General features: G+C 47.5%; 1 protein-coding gene across 1 annotated transcript; it reads left to right on the top strand.

Moving 5' to 3' along the window:
• Positions 1-10,716: 10,716 nt before the first annotated feature.
• Positions 10,717-17,709, top strand: LOC311329621 (zinc finger homeobox protein 4-like). Its single transcript, XM_084461502.1, has 2 exons — positions 10,717-12,203; positions 13,368-17,709. The coding sequence occupies exons 1-2, from the start codon at positions 10,754-10,756 to the stop codon at positions 14,933-14,935; spliced, it is 3,018 nt and encodes a 1,005-aa protein (XP_084317628.1). The 5' UTR covers positions 10,717-10,753; the 3' UTR covers positions 14,936-17,709.
• Positions 17,710-18,705: the final 996 nt, after the last annotated feature.

Below are 18,705 nucleotides of genomic sequence, written 5' to 3' on the forward strand. Positions count from 1 at the left end.
AGCGAGAGTTTGGTCGGGATACTCCCGGCTTTGTTAGATTTGATTTACCCAAATCAGAATCCACATGGGCTTTTTATGTATGAGATGGAAATCCAGGGCTGGGGATGAATATTACATGCCCTCCCCCCGCCCCCCCTATACCTAGCTACATAATGCTGGGCTCAATGAGCCAGAAGGAGAGCTGAGTGAGACCAGGGCCTATTAGTTGAGCCAGTCATCTATCTCTCCGCCGCGTCTCCCTGACAGGGCTGTCTGAGCGTGGCGCTCTGCGCTTCATGCCACGTACTACCGGCTTTTTTGTTGTCTATGCGTCACATTACGCACAGAAATTAGGCCCATTCAGAACCTGAGAGAGGATTTAGAATCTATCAATGATATCTGTGAGGATTTTTGAGAGCATAAAGCCAGAGATCTGGCGTGCTGTGTGTTTCAGCGTGGGAGGGGCTAGTGGAGGCTGAGGGCCAGACCAGACCAGACTAGGCCAGACCAGACCAGACCAGACCAGACCAGACCAGACTAGACTAGACTAGACTAGACTAGGCCAGACCAGACCCCAGACCAGACCCCAGACCAGACTAGGCCAGACCAGACCAGACCCCAGACCAGACCAGACTAGGCCAGACTAGACCAGACCAGACCAGACTAGACCAGACTAGACCAGACTAGACCAGACTAGACTAGACTAGACTAGACTAGACTAGACTAGACTAGACTAGACCAGAGACCAGACCAGACTATACCAGACTAGACCAGACTAGGCCAGACCAGACCAGACCAGACTAGGCCAGACCAGACTAGACCAGACCTCTTTTTGATGCTTAAAAGGCGAGATTAGAGTGTCCTTCTCCAAGCACACACCTCTGGTGGGGATGGGTCTGAAACACAGACACCTCTGGTGGGGATGAGTCTGAAACACAGACACCTCTGGTGGGGATGAGTCTGAAACACACAGACACCTCTGGTGGGGATGAGTCTGAAACACAGACACCTCTGGTGGGGATGAGTCTGAAACACACAGACACCTCTGGTGGGGATGAGTCTGAAACACAGAGCCGTCTCCTGGGAGGGGATTACACAGAACCAAGTGAGCAGTGTGTTTGTGCACTTCATCTCCAAGACCAAGATCCTTCAAACAAAGAGAGAGAGAGAGGGAGAGAGGGGGGGGGGTTAAAGAGAGAGAGGGAGAGAGAGAGAGTGGGGGAGGGATTGGGGGGTGAGGAGGGATAGAGAGAGAGAAAGAGACCAGAGAAAGCTTTTTCCTTGCTTCATTTACTTTCTTTTTTTTAATCCTATGTCACTTTAGATTAATTGTAATCCATGTTACATTTTCCATGCAGATGTCCTGATGTGGATTAATTCCAGATAGTAGTGTGCTGTGTAGACGGAGTACGTCACTGTCATGCCTTAGGGGCCCACTTTTATAAATAACCCTCTAAACAAAGGCCTGCATGGAAATAAGCTTGTCAGCAAGGCGAAGGAAATGACAGAGCCCTACCTGCTTCAAATTAGCAAGGAAATTAGTCATTGTTCCTTCAACCCAATGTTATGTATTAATTTCTTGTACAATTTGAATTACCCTGATAAGGGGAAATGCGACGCAAACCAGATCAAATATTGAATATTTTAGATTAGCACATTCGCATTTGCAATTGCTTTCTGTTTGCTCTCGCTCCATCATTCCAAATGCGCCTCATTATTTTTCCTAGATGTTAGATTAAAATATATGAAATATATTAGCATATTTAATTATGAGCCTACAGCTATGGATTTGTTTGGGTTGTAATCATGGCGTGGGGAAGCGCCTGGTCGATTTGTCCACTCTCTGTATTCCTCTCATTACAACCCAGAGAGGGGAAATGAATGAGAGCCTGAGACGTCTCCCCTCTCCCGACTCCGGGGGCCTCAGTGGGTTCTCTGGGAGTTTGGGGTTCAAAGTGTGGCATTCTAATGTTATCAGGTGACCCCGGGGTCAGTCTAATGTGTGACCTCCGAGCAGAGGGCCGGTAAATCAGGGAGCTGGCCCTCTCTGGCCCTCTCCGCCCCTCTCTGCCCCGGCTGCTCGCCCAGCCAGCCCAGATTTACTGCTCTAGCCTGCGCTCGCTGCCAGGGCTCCGGCTGAGCAACTGATGCTAAATCCAAGCTGCTATCTGGCTGCTGCTTCTTAATTTATTTTTTAATTTTAATTTTAATTTTTTTTCAAATCTGTATCCCTGAAATGAAATGTCAGAATTAAAAATGTTTTTTTGTTTTTTTTATTTTTTTATTTTTTAGAAAAACATTATTCCAAAAGGGTTTTTACCTGAAGGATTTGATGGAAAAGATGTATTTTTAGTTAGTTACAGCTTGATTAGATTGAGCTAGACACATTGAGGCAGGTGTTCTGTACCCGTGCAGAAATATAGGCAGTGGGATTTATTTACTCTAAATGTCTCACCCTTTAAGATAAGAAAGGGCAAATGTAAAAATAGGTTCTCTTGAGGAAAAAAAAACAGCTACAGAAATGCTATTGTAGGTGTTGCTTTTGAGGAATAAATTGGGGCAGAATTATCCTTAGGTGTTCACGTGGAGTGTGTGTGTGTGGGGGGGGAGGTATTTGTGTGTACGTGCCTATTTCTGTGTGCATGTTTCCCTAAATACCATTGACAGTTGCAAATAAAGATGGGTGGTGAGTGTGGTGTTTTCTCCCCTGCAATGCCAACGAGCTGAATGTCATAAATCAGCGGTTGATTTATCTAATCAAGCAAGGTCCTGCTGCTCCTGCTGCATGCACACATTTGTCATTGGGGGGAGCGATGGTGTCAGGTTTGCTGGAGCCCTGCGCTTCACTGGAGTGATGCTAGTATCTGGCACGGCCAGCGTGGGGGGGGGCGGGGGGGGCCAGGGTCATTAAGTGTGAGGCGCAGCCTCAGAGACAAAGGAGAATGAGTCTCTCTCCCCCTCTCTTTCCCTTTCTCTCTCTTTCTCTCTCCCTCTCTCTCTCACTCCCTCTCTCTCTCACTCCCTCTCTCTCACTTTTACAACCATTCAGGGTGCTGTAGAAGAAAAGCACATTAGGTTAGTGAGAAGGGGATGGCAGATAATTACGTAGACATACCACATAGCGTCTCCTTCAGGCTCCTTCTATAGCTTCATTGTAGCCTTTCATATAGTGAATTGCAGTGAGAGGGTGGCGGTGCATCACATGCATCTCTGGAAATGATCCTTTAGTGCTCTCAAGTGGCTAAAGACCCAGTTTTTCTGTGGATTTTTGAAGGTTACACTTTTTTTTGTTTTCTTGAAATCACGGGGCAGCGCAGGCCGAGTGAGCAACCTGACGGACGTGCTCACGTTTCTGACGCCTACACACACGCGCACACACACTCACATGTGCATTCAATATGACAGTAATCAATGTTGATGGGAGGCATCTCTCTTGTCCGACAGCCCTCTCCTCGGGCTGAGTGTAATTTAGTTGCAAATTGACTGGAAGATGGAGGCGAAAATTGAAAGTTGAAATTAGAAATGGTCATAATAAACGTGGGGGGCGGGGCGGGGAGAGAGGAAGGTCAGGTGACGTGACGGGCGCCTCGAGGCCTGTCCGTTTTGACCAATGAGGTGTTAGGGTTTGTCGTGAGATGTATGTGACATGAGTACACACACACACAGACACACACACACAAACACACACACACCAGGCCTGCAGGGCCATCACAGTCAGTGGGAGATTGCCTACGTTTTCCAAACTGCAGAGAAATTCTCGGACGCTCTTGGAAATTCACATTGTGTCCCCCTCCCTCCCCTTCCACTGTCACTTTCCTTGACAGGCCAATATTTCAGGCTCCAGTTATAGAGGATTACAAATAAAATAAGTGGAATGCCTGGTTAATGCAACAGAATTAAAATGCATGAACGCGCTGGAGGAATTGATATGCACCGAGTACAAATATGAGCTGTGGAATAATATGAAATACAAAAATGTTGTTGTTGTTTTTTTTTCCTTCAGTCCTCCACGTATCAGTGCTTTGATTTCACTTTTCTCCATTTGTGCATCCACCGTGAAGCACTGCCTTGAGTGACCAGACGAGAGAGGGAGAGAGAGACCGAGAGAGGGAGAGAGAGTGAGACCGAGAGACGTAGAAAGGGGGAGGGATGGAGGGGTGGTGGTGCTGTGTCTTTGTGTAGTGCCGTGTGGTGAAATTGCAGTGGCAGAGCATATCCAGCCTGTATCCAAGGATGAGGCTAATGAAAGATTTATCAGTGGCTGCAGCGTTTACTAAACAGAACCAGAGGCTGATCTTTTAGCTCTGAGCTGTGCTGTGACGGTATAAAGTGCATCCCTACCAACAGCCGTGACCGGGGTAGGAATGCTTAGCGTCCTCCACAGACGGAGAGGTTGTTTAGGCGTTTGGGGAAATGTATATATGGTCCTAATGAAGTGTGTAATACTGTAACATTTAATGCATGTCTTGCTGTGATAATGAACCTAGTTGAATTTTCCTCATTTCATATCTCCTCGGGGCGGATATGAGTTAATGTATGTGAATGAGAATGAGCGGTGTGATGTGATACTCCTCATCCAAAGAGTTTTTGTGTGATTAACGTTTCGCATCACCACATACATTTGACTATAAATTGTTTTCTAAGAGACGCTGTGAAGTATATCATGCTTGTCTTCCCTCTCTGCTTCAGACGAGCGTCTTTGATAGAATAATCTTATCTACCTCTCATTCTGTCTTTCTAGGAGTGAACGCCCTGGCCAAAGAGGCTGGCGGGCCCAATGCTGGCGGCAAACGTTCCCTCCTCCCAGAGAGACCGAACGACAGCCCGCCAAAACGGCCCAAATCTTCAGAGGGCAAAACCTCGACCAACGAACAGGTAAGCTAACAGCAAATGCTTCATAATATACAGTTTGACCATGCTAACAGCTAGTCTGCCTCTCACATCCATACCCTGACCATTATGGCAGGCTTACGGGAAAAGGCTTATTACCAACGAGCAGAAAATGCTAAGATAAGCATTATCGCTATCCACCACCACCAATTAACCATATAGGGTTAACCAGAACCCTACCCTTCCTCCTATTCTTTGTGTTCTTAAGTGGAATACCTGCGCTAGGCCTAGGACTCCTCGTTCCCCCTTTGCATCTCTTTAAATTATATGTGTTTTTAAATTAGATTATGAAGTATTAGCTTGTCTGGTGCAGGGCCCTGAGTGGAGGGAGGACTTAGTCATTTCAGAAATGGATTATATTAAGACAGGTGGTGGGGAGCGGCCATGTTCAGAGTACTTCCTGTAATGAGGGCGAGACGGAGAGGGAGTGGGTGCACACCTTTGTCATCTGTAATCTCCTGATTAGAAATTCCAGCCAATCATGTTTTCTGTAATAAAATTGCTTGAGTTGAGGACTTAAGTGAATTACCCGAGGCCAGGTTGATCTACATTTTGCGTGTAAAGTTAGGGGGGTGAGGGGCGGTGTGTGTGTGGGGATAGCGGTCCAATCTGTTTAACCGGGAAGATTCTGTTCAATTTTCCAGATGGGTAGTCATCTTTTATCCTCTTCTTTAACTCTATCCTCTTCTATGTGCTGTAGGCTTTTTTTTCATGATAAAAATGATTTTCTTTGGACTGTGGAGTTGGGGCAGTAATGGCCGAAAAATACATACAGTATAGTAGAACGGCTTATAACCACTCCTCCCATCACTTCTCTATGCCAGGTCCAGCAGTGCCCCTACTGTAACTACAGCAGTAAGGATCCCAACCGCATGCAGCTCCACGTCATGTCCCAGCATTCCATGCAGCCGGTGATCTGCTGCCCCCTGTGTCAGGATGTACTGAGCAACAAGATCCACCTGCAGCTTCACCTCACACACCTGCACAGCGTGGCCCCCGACTGCGTGGAGAAACTGCTCATGACGGTACGTGGGAAACATCTTGTGCAAATGGGTCAGGGTCAGCAAAACATTGACATTTCACTCTTGGTAAAATACTGTTCTTTTTTATTGATTGGTTTTGAGGAACTATGCCCCCAGCTGTATGTGTCTTGACTATGTACTTAGCAGTAACTTTTTCTTGTGGTTTTTAAGTTTTCTATATTTTTATCCTTGTTGAGAACTGGATGCAGAAATGAAAAATGGAAGTAACTGTCAGGACTATCCAGCCGTCCCAGCGGCCCCCTGTCTAACTCTGAGCCAGGGCTGACGCTGAGCAGTCCCGTAAAACATTTCCCATGCCTTTATCACGCTCCCTCCAGACTCCATCATAAACTTGATAGTTGTCGTCCTCTGAGAAAAGCAAATTCCGCTTTTCAAAATGAGTTCTTTTTATTGCCATGATGCGGGTTGAAAAGTACACTTCCACAACATGTTTTTGATATTAGCGGTGATTCAAATTAATTAAGAGCAGCAGGGAGTAGAATTGTTCATAATCATCAGACATATTGTTTGTCATTCCAATATCAGAGTCAACATTATTTTGAAAAACAAATATCAACATATGATTTGAAAAACAAATATCAACATTATTGTGAAAAACAAATAACAGACTCTATACTTTTGTATGTCTTTGTTAGGTTGCTGGACCTGACACCATGATGGCAAGTAATATGATGCATCCCTCACCTGGACAGGACAAAGCCCTTTCTCTGATGGACTCCTCCTCTGGTCTGTGTGATGGTTCTGGAAAGTCTCAAGGTAAGCAGAGTATACACTTTTCTTAAAGTTGTCATATTTTGTTTGGAGATTTAACATTCAGTGCGATACTATTTTCTTTTGAAGTTTGTGTTTGATGTTGTACTTCTCATTCTTTTCCTCAAGGAAACAGCTCCAAGGATGAGATGAACAGTACTGCTCAAGAGAGGAGTGAACTGGACCTCCAGGGAGAGGACCTCAAACCCCCAAAGGAGGCGTCGGAAGCCCCAGACTGGAAGAGGGCAAGTGGTGTTGGACAGGACCGCAGGTCCCCTGACTCCCTGCAGGACCACCTGAGTGAGCTCCAGAGGCGCCAGCAGCAGCAACAGCTCTCAGTCTCAGACCGACATGTCTACAAATACCGCTGCAACCACTGCAGCCTGGCCTTCAAGACCATGCAGAAGCTTCAGATACATTCCCAGTACCATGCCATCAGAGCGGCCACCATGTGCAGTCTCTGTCAGCGCAGCTTCAGGACATTCCTGGCCCTCCGGAAGCACCTGGAGAACGGGCACCCTGAGCTCAGCGAGGCTGAGGTGCAGCAGCTCGTTGGTAGCCTGCCAATCAATGGGGACATCTCAGAGAGTGAGGCCAGGGCCTTTGAGGAAGCTCAGGCCCTCGAGCAGGAAGTGGACAAAGATGACGAGCTGGACCAAGAAGAAAAGGCCAGCCCAACAGGAAGTGACAGCAGCTCACTGCTGGATGATATGGGAGCTGAACCAAAACGTACCCTGCCTTTCAGGAAAGGGCCTAACTTCACCATGGAGAAATTCCTGGACCCTTCACGTCCCTACAAGTGTACAGTGTGCAAGGAGTCCTTCACTCAGAAGAATATTCTCCTAGTCCACTATAACTCAGTGTCCCATCTGCACAAGCTGAAGAAAGTGCTCCAAGAGGCCTCAAGCCCGGGTCCCCAGGAGACCAACAACAATGTTGACAACAAACCATTTAAATGCAATATTTGTAATGTCGCCTACAGCCAAAGCTCAACCTTGGAGATTCACATGAGGTCCGTGCTCCACCAGACCAAAGCCAGAACAGCCAAAACTGAGAAAAGCAGCAGCAGCAGTGCTGGGAACAGTGGGAACATTGGCCTGACACCAGCTAAGAGCCCAGCCCCATCCGCACAAGGCAACAGCAACAGCTCAGACACTGCAAGAAGCGCAACACCATCGGCCAACAAAGAAAACACTGTAGAAGCCAAAGAAGCCAACAGAAGCGGCTCAAAGCAAACCACTACTACTGACCATGCCTCCGCACAGTCCAGCCATCAGTCAGCGCAGTCCGCCGCGCAGCTTCAGATGCAGCTCCAGCATGAGCTCCAGCAGCAGGCTGCTTTCTTCCAGCCGCAGTTCCTCAACCCGGCTTTCTTCCCCCACTTCCCCATGACCCCAGAGGCCCTGCTGCAGTTCCAACAGCCCCAGTTCCTCTTCCCCTTCTACATCCCGGGGGCAGAGTTCAACCTCAGCCCAGAGCTGGCCTTGCACTCAGCCGCCGCGTTTGGGATGCCTGGACTGACCGGTTCTTTCTTGGAGGATCTGAAACAGCAGATGCAACAGCAGCACCAGCTGCAGCAGGCGCAGGCTCAGCAGCAGGCGCAGGCTCAGCAGCAGGCTCAGCAGCAGGCTCAGCAGCAGCAGCAGCAAGCATCACAAACGCAACTCCAGCATCAAAAGAACCATCAATCGCAGAGCCACAAGCCCAAGATGGAGCCCAACGCCATGTCGGTCTGCGAGATACAGATGTCCAGAGAGGCAGAGGACCAACTGGACAAGCAGGAGAATAAGGCCAAGATGGAGAATGGAAGCGACGGAGTCGGCGACGGAGGAAAAGACAGCAAGGACCCCAAGAAGTCAAAGTTCCCAGAGCCACTGATACCACCTCCGCGCATAGTTTCAGGAGCCAGAGGCAATGCAGCCAAAGCCCTGCTGGAGAACTTTGGGTTTGAGCTGGTCATTCAGTACAATGAAAATAGACAGAAAAACCAGAAGAAGAACAAGGAGGGAGAACCAGTGGAGGTGATCAATGATAAGCTGGAATGTGGGATGTGTGGAAAGCTCTTCTCCAACATGCTCATCCTCAAGAGTCACCAGGAGCACGTGCACAGCCAGTTCTTCCCTTACGGAGAGCTGGAGAAGTTCGCTCAGCAGTACAGAGAGGCTTACGACAAGCTGTACCCCATCAACCCCTCCTCACCCGAGACTCCTCCTCCGCCACCACCGCCGCCGCCTCCCCCACCGCAGGCCTCTCCTGCCCCGGTGACAGCCCAGCCTCTGTCCACCTCCATGGCCAAGCCCCAGACCCAAGCCCCGTCCCCGTCCCCAATCCAGACTCTGCACCAGGTCCCGCCGCCTCAACCTACACCCCCGCCTCCACCTCCTCCACCCCCCACTGCACCTCAACAAGTGCAGATCACGGTCCCCATGGACCTGCCCCTCTTCTCCCCTCTCATGATGCAGTCTCTCCAGCACCCTGGCTTGCCCCCTCAGCTGGCTCTCCAGCTGCCAACTATGGACTCTCTGTCCTCGGACCTCACCCAGCTCTGTCAACAGCAGCTGGGCCTCGACCCAAACTTCCTCCGCCAGTCCCAGTTCAAGCGGCCACGCACTCGCATCACCGACGATCAGTTGAAGATCCTCAGAGCCCACTTCGACATCAACAACTCCCCCAACGAGGAGCAGATCCAGGAGATGGCTGACAAGTCCGGCCTCCCTCAGAAAGTCATCAAGCACTGGTTCCGCAACACCCTCTTCAAAGAGAGGCAGCGAAGCAAAGACTCGCCCTATAACTTCAACATCCCACCCATCACAACACTGGAGGATATTAGAATGGAGTCCCAGTACAACACACTGGAGTACTACAGAACCGATGCAACAATGAACAAGAGGTCTTCCAGGACCAGATTCACTGATTATCAACTGAGAGTCCTCCAAGACTTCTTTGACACTAATGCTTACCCAAAGGATGATGAGATCGAGCAGCTCTCCACGGTTCTCAACCTCCCCACCCGTGTGATTGTGGTGTGGTTCCAAAATGCCCGGCAGAAAGCCAGGAAGAGTTACGAGAACCAGGCTGATTGTAAAGACAATGAGAAGAAGGAGCTGACTAACGAGCGCTACATCAGAACGAGCAACATGCAGTACCAGTGTAAAAAGTGCAACGTTGTGTTTCCACGCATATTCGACCTCATCACCCACCAGAAGAAGCTGTGTTACAAGGATGAGGACGAGGAGGGCAACGAGGACAACCACTCTGAGGAGTACATGGACACTGGGGAGATAGGCCCCATCAAGAGCACAGAGCCACCCAAGCAGTCCCAAGGAACGTCCCAAGGAGCGACCCAAGGCGTGTCCCAAGGAGCGTCCACCAGCTCAGGCTCCAGCTCCCCACTGATGCCCTCTCCACGCCCCAACCTGGGAAAAAGCTCCCCGAAGCCTGAACCCCCCTCTGAACCAAAACCCAAACCGACTGAGACTGCCCCCTCCCCAGTGATTAAATCCCTCCCAGATCCAAGGCCATCCAAGGCATCCACCCCTCAACCGCCCCCCCAGAAAACCCCTCAACCCCAGATGTCTAGGCCTCATTCCCAGCCTCAGTCTGCTGCAGTCCCCTCAAGCCCCCTCTCCCTGGCCCTCTCCTCACTGACCAATAGCATTCCCCACCAGTTGCTCCAGTACCAGTGTGACCAATGTAAGATAGCATTCCCAACCATGGAGCTGTGGCAGGAGCACCAGCATATGCATTTCCTGGCTGCCCAAAACCAGTTCCTCCACTCCCAGTTTCTGGAGAGGCCCCTTGATATGCCCTACATGATTTTTGACCCTAATAACCCCCTCATGACCAGTCAGCTGCTTTCTGGAGGACTCTCCCAAATGCCCACTCAGAGTAGCTCAGGTCTGGGCTCACTCTCTGGATCTGGCTCAATGAAGAGGAAACTAGATGACAAAGAGGAAACCTCTAATGACAAAGATGGCGGAGTCAGTGGTGAAGAGCAACATAGAGACAAACGCCTCCGGACCACCATCACGCCAGAGCAACTGGAGATCCTCTATGATAAATACTTACTGGACTCTAACCCTACGCGGAAGATGCTAGACCATATTGCTCGTGAGGTGGGCCTGAAAAAGAGAGTTGTGCAGGTGTGGTTTCAGAACACTCGTGCTAGAGAGAGAAAGGGACAGTTCAGAGCTTTAGGGCCATCCCAGTCCCACAAAAAATGCCCTTTTTGTAGAGCGCTCTTTAAGGCTAAGTCAGCTCTAGATAGCCACATACGCTCAAGACACTGGCATGAGGCTAAGCAGGCAGGTTTTAGTTTGCCCCCTAGCCCAATGATGAATCAAGACAATGAAAGAGGTGAAAGCCCAAACAAGTATAACTTTTTTGAGTACTCACAGCTGCCCACAAAGACTGAGCCGAATGAGTATGAGCTTCCAGCTGCATCCTCTACCCCAGTCAAACCATCTGAGGCGGCTTTAAAAAACTTCTTGTGCCCTTCATCCTTGAAAGCAGAAAACTGTGATGAAACTGAAGGGCTTAACATGAATTCTGCAGAGGCCCCATCCTATGACATCAAGATGGACTTCGATGAAACCTCATCGATCAACACGGCCATAAGTGACGCCACAACGGGAGATGAGGGCAACAACCACGAAGTCGAGAGCCTCATAGCCAACGGTGGGGACAAGCTGTGCGATAACAAGAGCAACCTGGCCCCAAGCTCAGACGGGGGCGATGACAGGTTCCTGTTCAGCATGGTGAGCCCCTCCCTCAGCTTCTCTGGCAAAGATGGAGATTCCTACTACAGCTCCAGAGATGACGACATGGATGAAATGAACGATCAGAGTGAGTGTTCGAGCCTGGCAGACCCCAGCTCCCCCAACCCCTTTGGAAGTGGAAACCCTTTCAAGTCCGGCAAGGGCAGCAGCAGCGGGGACAGACCAGGTTACAAGCGCTTCAGGACCCAGATGAGCAACCTGCAACTCAAGGTCCTCAAGGCATGCTTCAGCGATTACCGCACCCCCACCATGCAGGAGTGTGAGATGCTCGGGAGTGAGATAGGACTCCCCAAGCGTGTGGTGCAGGTGTGGTTCCAGAACGCCCGCGCCAAAGAAAAGAAATTCAAAATAAACATCGGGAAGCCGTTCATGATCAGTCAGGGCTCCCCAGACGGCCCAAGGCCCGAATGTACTTTGTGTGGTGTGAAGTACACCGCCCGGATGTCCATCCGCGACCACATCTTCTCCAAACAGCACATCGCCAAAGTGCAAGAGACACTGGTGAACCAGGTGGACAGAGAGAAGGACTACCTAGCGCCCACCACTGTCCGCCAGCTGATGGCCCAGCAAGAACTGGATCGAATGAAGAAGGCCGGTGACGGGCACAGCCTGTTGGCCCAACAGCAGACAGTGGACAACAACAATGCACTTCATGGCCTCAGCCTGCCCTCAGGCTACCCAGGGATATCTGGCCTGCCGCCGGTTCTACTTCCTGGGGTCAACGGGCCATCGTCACTTCCTGTATTCCCACCCAACACGCCCGGTGAGTTAGTATGACAAACAGAGAAAACGACTGAGAATAGTAGCTTTGTTGAACTTTTTACATGCACAAAGACACTTGTATTCTTAAAGGACATGGCCAAGATTTTGGGAAATACGTTTGTTTTCCATCTTCCCTGGGGTTAGACAAGCAGTATGAAGCATTTTCAACTCTGTGCGTGCAATATGGAGTGGTGAGACCTGGACCAATTAGCCTAGCTTAGCGGCATTCACTGTTACCAGGTTAGACCGATTAGCCTACTTTCCAAATGTCACGAAATAACCCCCCAATACAACTCCAAAACTATTCTGTTTAGAGTTTTTAATGTGTGTATTTACCACGTTGAGTGATCACAATTTTTAATTAAACATTTTCGTTTTCTAAGCAGAAATACTCTGAACTATTTTTTTTAGAACCAGACATAGGGATTACACGCATTACTCCAAACGCGTACCATTGTGACTAGCTAGGTATCGAGGTAAACAAAAGTGTGTTCCAACGAGTGAAGTGGATATCATCAGCTCGCACATACAGTAGGTACTGTAGATGCTACAATAGACTAGCTCGTATCTAGATACACCGTCCATAACTTTTGAAATATGGTTCAGTGTGTTGACATTTGGAAAGTAGGCTAATCGGCCTAACCTGGTACCAGTGAATGCTGCTAAGCTAGGGTAATCGGTCTAGGTCTCGCCACTCCATATTGCACACACAGAGTTGAAAATGCTTCATACTGCTTGTCTAACCCCAGGGAAGATGGAAAACGAGCGTATTTCCCCAAATCTTGGCCATGTCCTTTAACTACTGCTCATTCCATATCACACTGTTGGTGGGGATAGTGATACTTTTATTATTGGCATTGGGGGATTGTGTGAGGGGTGATAATGCATGCATGTCTATTAACGTCTAATAACCTTTTAAAGCTAATTATTTTATATGATTATGGGTTTTGTTTGTGGTGTTTGTTTTGTCCCTTGTGGTGGGTTTAGTATAATATTTATATCATCACTTAGGTAAAGCGCATGTGACAGTTTTGATCCATAACATTTTTTTAAAGAAAAATCAGTCAGTCATAATTGTAATACCTTCATCTTGTCATGCAAACAAATTTCCATAGTGATTTGAGGCCGAATATTACAATATCATTTATATACCACTGTATTTCAGCCTTAGCGTCTCCAGGTGCTGGTATGCTTGGGTTCCCTACACCAGCCACCCCCTCTCCTGCCATGTCTCTCAGCACTACCCCAACCAAGACTCTTCTGCAGACTCCTCCACCTCCTCCACCTTCTCCTCCTCCTCCTCCTGTTCCCTCCACACCTTTGGCAGCAGTCAATTATACTGAGCAGCAACACAAAGACCCAGAGAGAGACAGCAAAAGCAGCAGCAGCAGCAAGAAGCCAGGGGAGAAGCCGCAGCAGATGAAGGCTAGGGACAGAGAAGCGGAGGGCAGCGGCGCCCGGCCCGGGACTCCCGGCGCCGGCAGGAAGCGGGAGAAACCATCTCCGGCGAGTAAAGCGAGCAGCGAGGCTTCATTGGATGCGGCCCAGCTGCAGGCTCTTCAGGCCGCCCTCGCCGCCGGTGACCCCAGCTCGTTCCTGGGGGGCCAGTTCCTGCCTTACTTCCTCCCCGGGTTCCCGAACTGTTTCTCGCCCCAGCTGCCCAGAGGGGTGCAGGCGGGGGGCTACTTCCCTCCTCTGTGTGGGATGGAGAGCCTGTTTCCCTACGGCCCGGCCGCGGTCCCACAGGCTGCCATGGCAGGTCTGTCACCCAGCGCTCTGCTGCAGCAGTACCAGCAGTACCAGCAATCCCTCCAGGATTCTCTGCAGAAACAGCAGCAGCAGCAGCAAAAGCAACATGAGCAACAACAGCAGCAGAAGCAGAAAACAACCCCTGTGAAGTCATCGCTGAGTGCACCAGGCAACGCCAATTCCTTCAAACCAAAACAAGTTATGGAAGCTAAGGATGACCACAACAAAGGCTCTTCAACGGAAAGCACAAAAGAAGAACCCAAAACAGATACCAAAAGTACCACAGACTTTCCAGACGCTTTCATCCTACCGTCCTTCAAGCATGAGTTTATATGCAGGAAGTGCCAGATGATTTTTGCTGACGAAGATTCTGCAGTGCGTCATCAGAAGTCCTTCTGTTACTTTGGACATCCTTTTACTGACCCACAAGAGACAGTGCTTCGAAAGGCAGTGAGCAAATTCACCTGTGTCGCCTGCAACGTGGTTGTTAATGGGAATGAAGCACTTGGCCAACACCTTCAGTCGAGCTTGCACAAAGAGAAAACAATCAAACAAGCAATGAGAAATGCCAAAGAGCATACTAGATTATTACCTCACTCTGTCTGCTCCCCTACTCCTAACACCACATCTACCTCGCAGTCTGCAGCTTCTTCTAATAACACCTTTCCTCATCTCTCTCGCTTGTCCATGAAGTCCTGGCCAAATGTCCTGTTCCAGGCAACAGCCCGGAAAGCTGCTTCCTCCTCCTCCCCCTCTGCTTCTCCTCCTCCTCCCCTCTCCTCACCTTCAACGGTTACCTCAACTTCCTGCAGCACCTCAGGGGTTCCAACCTCACTACCCACCGAGAGTTGTTCAGACGAGTCTGACAATGAGCTAAGCCAGAAGCTGGATGACTTAGATAACGCATTGGAAGTCAAGGCTAAGCCGGCCTCTGGCCTAGACGCTAGCTTCAGTAGTATCAGAATGGATATGTTCAGTGTGTAGGAGTGAAAACAGGATCCCTTGCTTAAAGAAAAAAATAAGACTTTTAACTGCAGTTCCAAAGTTTCTCTTAACCCAAAAAATTACAGTACCAAATGATTGACTCAGGATTGTTTTTCCCATATTGATATGCTGGCAAGATATTGATTGATTTTTGTTATGGACAGAACTGTTGCAGATGCTTGACTGAGCTTATATTGTATACAAAAACATGGAGTAGGAAAAGACCCCACAGGCTCCCTTGGGGAACTTGTTTCAAGCCAAAAACTCTCACGATAGCAAATTGCACCTCAGCTGGATTGTTTTCCAAATGCTAGCATGTACTGTATGGGATGGCGATCCAGAACCCTCAAAGAGAATCTCTCTTAGTTTAGATAGGTGTAATTCAGTAGCTTTAAATTCTCAGGTCAGAACATAACATTTCTCATTTGTTTAAAGCAGCAGCAAGCCTGGGTACACTTGGCTTTTAACCAAAACATGTCAAGCTTTATCGGGACGCATTTCCTTGATGTGTGTAGAGTACCAAGAGACAATATTACTGTTACAATGGACGATGTGCATATCCTTTTAGTTTTTGCCCTACAAAGACAGTATGGTTTTGCCACTGAGGGAATTTAGAATGGTGAAGTAATGTGTATGATGCCCCTGTGTTTACCAGTTTGTACGACAACAAGCTGTGTCTATTTCCGACCCCCTTTTTCTTGTAGAATATACTGATCTGTGCCAACTCTTACCTTCTCACTTTTACCTCTGCTCACACCCTTTTCTGAAGAGGTAATAACTCTAGTTTTGATAGACTCTTGAGGATTATGTGAATAATGACGTTTTTCATTTGTGAATTGCTGTACTGTTATGGTACCTGCTTGTGTCTGGACTCTAGTGCACTTATTTTGGTTTTGTTTGTTTTTATTATTATTATTGTTGTTGTTATTGTTGTTATTATTATTATTATTATTTGTGTAGGCCATTTGTTAATTTAATAGATTTTTTTCCGTTTGTATGTCTGTTCGTTTTAATTATTGTTTGTCTTTATTGCAGCAGCATATTGGTCCACATTTGTCAGAGGATTGATGCCTAACAATCCAGAGACCTATTTATCAATTGGTGCATCCATGAAAGTAGTACTGTATACTTGAAACTGTTAAGGTACAAGTTGGTCAAAATGTTTTGTAAGTAAAAAAAAAAAAAAAGGTATGACTATTTGCTCGTTGCTAGCAAATATGCTGCTTTAAAAGGGGGACTACAGCATTTGTTTTGTATAATGAAACGCCCTGTGCTTGTAGACTGATTACAGTGTTACACCTATACACTGCCATTTAGTGCATAGGTCTTTGTCCTCCCATCAATTCTCTGGGCACTTCTGTTGATCTACCCTGAGAAGTCAACATTTTAGTTAAATCATGTACTGCAGTCATTCGAACATTACAAAGTATTACCTTACAATAACGTTTTGCTGCTACTGTGTAATGTTATTTTGCTCACCATGAATTCTCAATGTTCTACCAGACAGATTACTGACCCATCAACTGCTTTGCTTTGCTGTTTTTCTTTTTTTTCAGTCACTTTTTGTTATTTTGCTGTGGAACTTAAAGAATGTGAAAGCTGTCAAAGGGTGTTCAATTTTTAAGAATCACTTTCTAGTTTGGTAAGGTAAGCAAATGTGATTCATTCCAAAGTAACAGAAGGCTATTTGTATGAAAGAAAAAGGCTTGTGAACAAAGAGAGCTAAGCTGTTGTACATATTCGTAGTTGGCTGTGCATGGTACAAATTTATTAATATGAAGAAATGCAAAAATGTATTGCTTTTGGTATTTCCTATTCTGAGATGAGCAAGTAGCATGTAATGCAACTGTTTGACAGGTTAAATCAAATCATGCTTAGTTATTGTTTCAAACGATGAAATCAAGTAACATTTCCTCTTGCATTTTATTATTGTACAGATGTTCTCTTTTTGTTTAAAGTTTCAACGCAAAATGTCAGTTTTTAATTATCTTTTTGTGTGAACTTTTTAAATGTTCTTATTTGGATTTTTAGTATTTTAACATTTACTTTAATCCTGAAGACACTTTTCGATTGTGTTTCATGAGAGACATCCTGGCCTCCCAAGGTGCAATTCTGCCATTGTTCAAACAAACACAAGCGACTGTCCTGATTCCAAAGGCTCTCTCAACCTGGCTTTCTGCCTCTCCCACAATGTGGCTCAGCATTGCAAGACTGAACTGTCAGCTAGCATCACGTGCTAAGATGTTAGCCTTGAACAGATTGCTTCCCACACGCAGGACTGGTAAAAGCTAACAAACCAACAAATGGATGGTCCAATAATATAACTGTACATAAATATTGCAACTGCACAGCAGCCAAAAAGAAAGAAAAAAAAGTAACTTTTTAAAATGGATGGATTGTGTCACGCTTTGAGGACAGCCTTCAAAAGGTTGAAATTGGGATTGTTCTTCTGGATGTCAAAGGGATTTTCACGGCGCAATCATATCCTACACAATATGTACTCTCAACAACTGGGTTACATAGGAAATGCACCCTGAGGTTTTAATAACAAGAAGCCCCTATGGCTAAAACTTTAAATAAACTAAACCAAAAATGTTATTGATGTTTTATATATATAGAGAGTAGTCGCATTAGTTTTTGTTACTGTAATGTTTGAGGTCTCAACTGTACCGTATCACGGTAATAACATGGTTTTGAAACCCTTTTTTTATTTTGTCACAGACCTGTTGTCATAGTTGAAATGACGTTTATTGTAGATGGTATTTGAACAACTTCTGGAAATAGTTCATCAAGTATGTTTGTTGCTCATTGTTGTGATACATTAAAAACTGTATCTGCAAACCAGTCTGGCGTCTGTCATCAAAGATCCCTGTTTCTGTCCTTACTGATATTTAATTAATATCAGAATCACATAGCATTATCACAAAGCCTTATCTGAATTTTAAAGCAAAAATCAATGTCGCAGAACTATCTCAACTTCATAACATCTACATCACTCGCTGTAAGCGTAAAACCCAAAACATCTCTAAGGGGACCAGCCACTCCGCTCATGCTCGGTTCACACTCCTTCCATCTCAACATTATCGGAGCGTCAGATCACTCCTCACCCGTCTCACCCTCCTGGAGAATCTGATCACTCCTCACCCTCCTAGAGCATCAGATCACTCCTCACCCGTCTCACCCTCCTAGAGCATCAGATCACTCCTCACCCGTCTCACCCTCCTAGAGCATCAGATCACTCCTCACCCGTCTCACCCTCCTGGACCATCAGATCACTCCCCACCCGTCTCACACTCCTAGAGCATCAGATCACTCCTCACCTGTCTCACCCTCCTAGACCATCAGATCACTCCCCACCCATCTCACACTCCTAGAGCATCAGATCACTCCTCACCTGTCTCACCCTCCTACAGCATCAGATCACTCCTCACCCTCCTAGAGCATCAGATCACTCCCCACCCGTCTCACCCTCCTGGAGCGTCAGATCACTCCTCACCTGTCTCACCCTCCTAGAGCATCAGATCACTACCCACCCGTCTCACCCTCCTAGAGCATCAGATCACTCCTTACCCGTCTCACCCTCCTAGAGCATCAGATCACTCCTCACCCATCTCACCCTCCTGGAGAATCAGATCAATCCTCACCTGTCTCACCCTCCTACAGCATCAGATCACTTCTCACCAGTCTCACCCTCCTGGAGAATCAGATCACTCCACACCCGTCTCACCCTCCTAGAGCATCAGATCACTCCCCACCCGTCTCAGTAACGG

This window comes from Borostomias antarcticus (assembly GCF_949987555.1).
Source record: "Borostomias antarcticus genome assembly, chromosome: 2".
Taxonomy (NCBI): domain Eukaryota; kingdom Metazoa; phylum Chordata; class Actinopteri; order Stomiiformes; family Stomiidae; genus Borostomias; species Borostomias antarcticus.

Bases quoted from the DNA above. Each gene is read 5' to 3' on its own strand.
- LOC311329621 (XM_084461502.1), top strand. From the start codon at position 10,754: ATGCTAGACCATATTGCTCGTGAGGTGGGCCTGAAAAAGAGAGTTGTG. The intron at 12,204-13,367 runs GTGAGTTAGTAT...ACTGTATTTCAG, and splicing joins ATTCCCACCCAACACGCCCG to CCTTAGCGTCTCCAGGTGCT.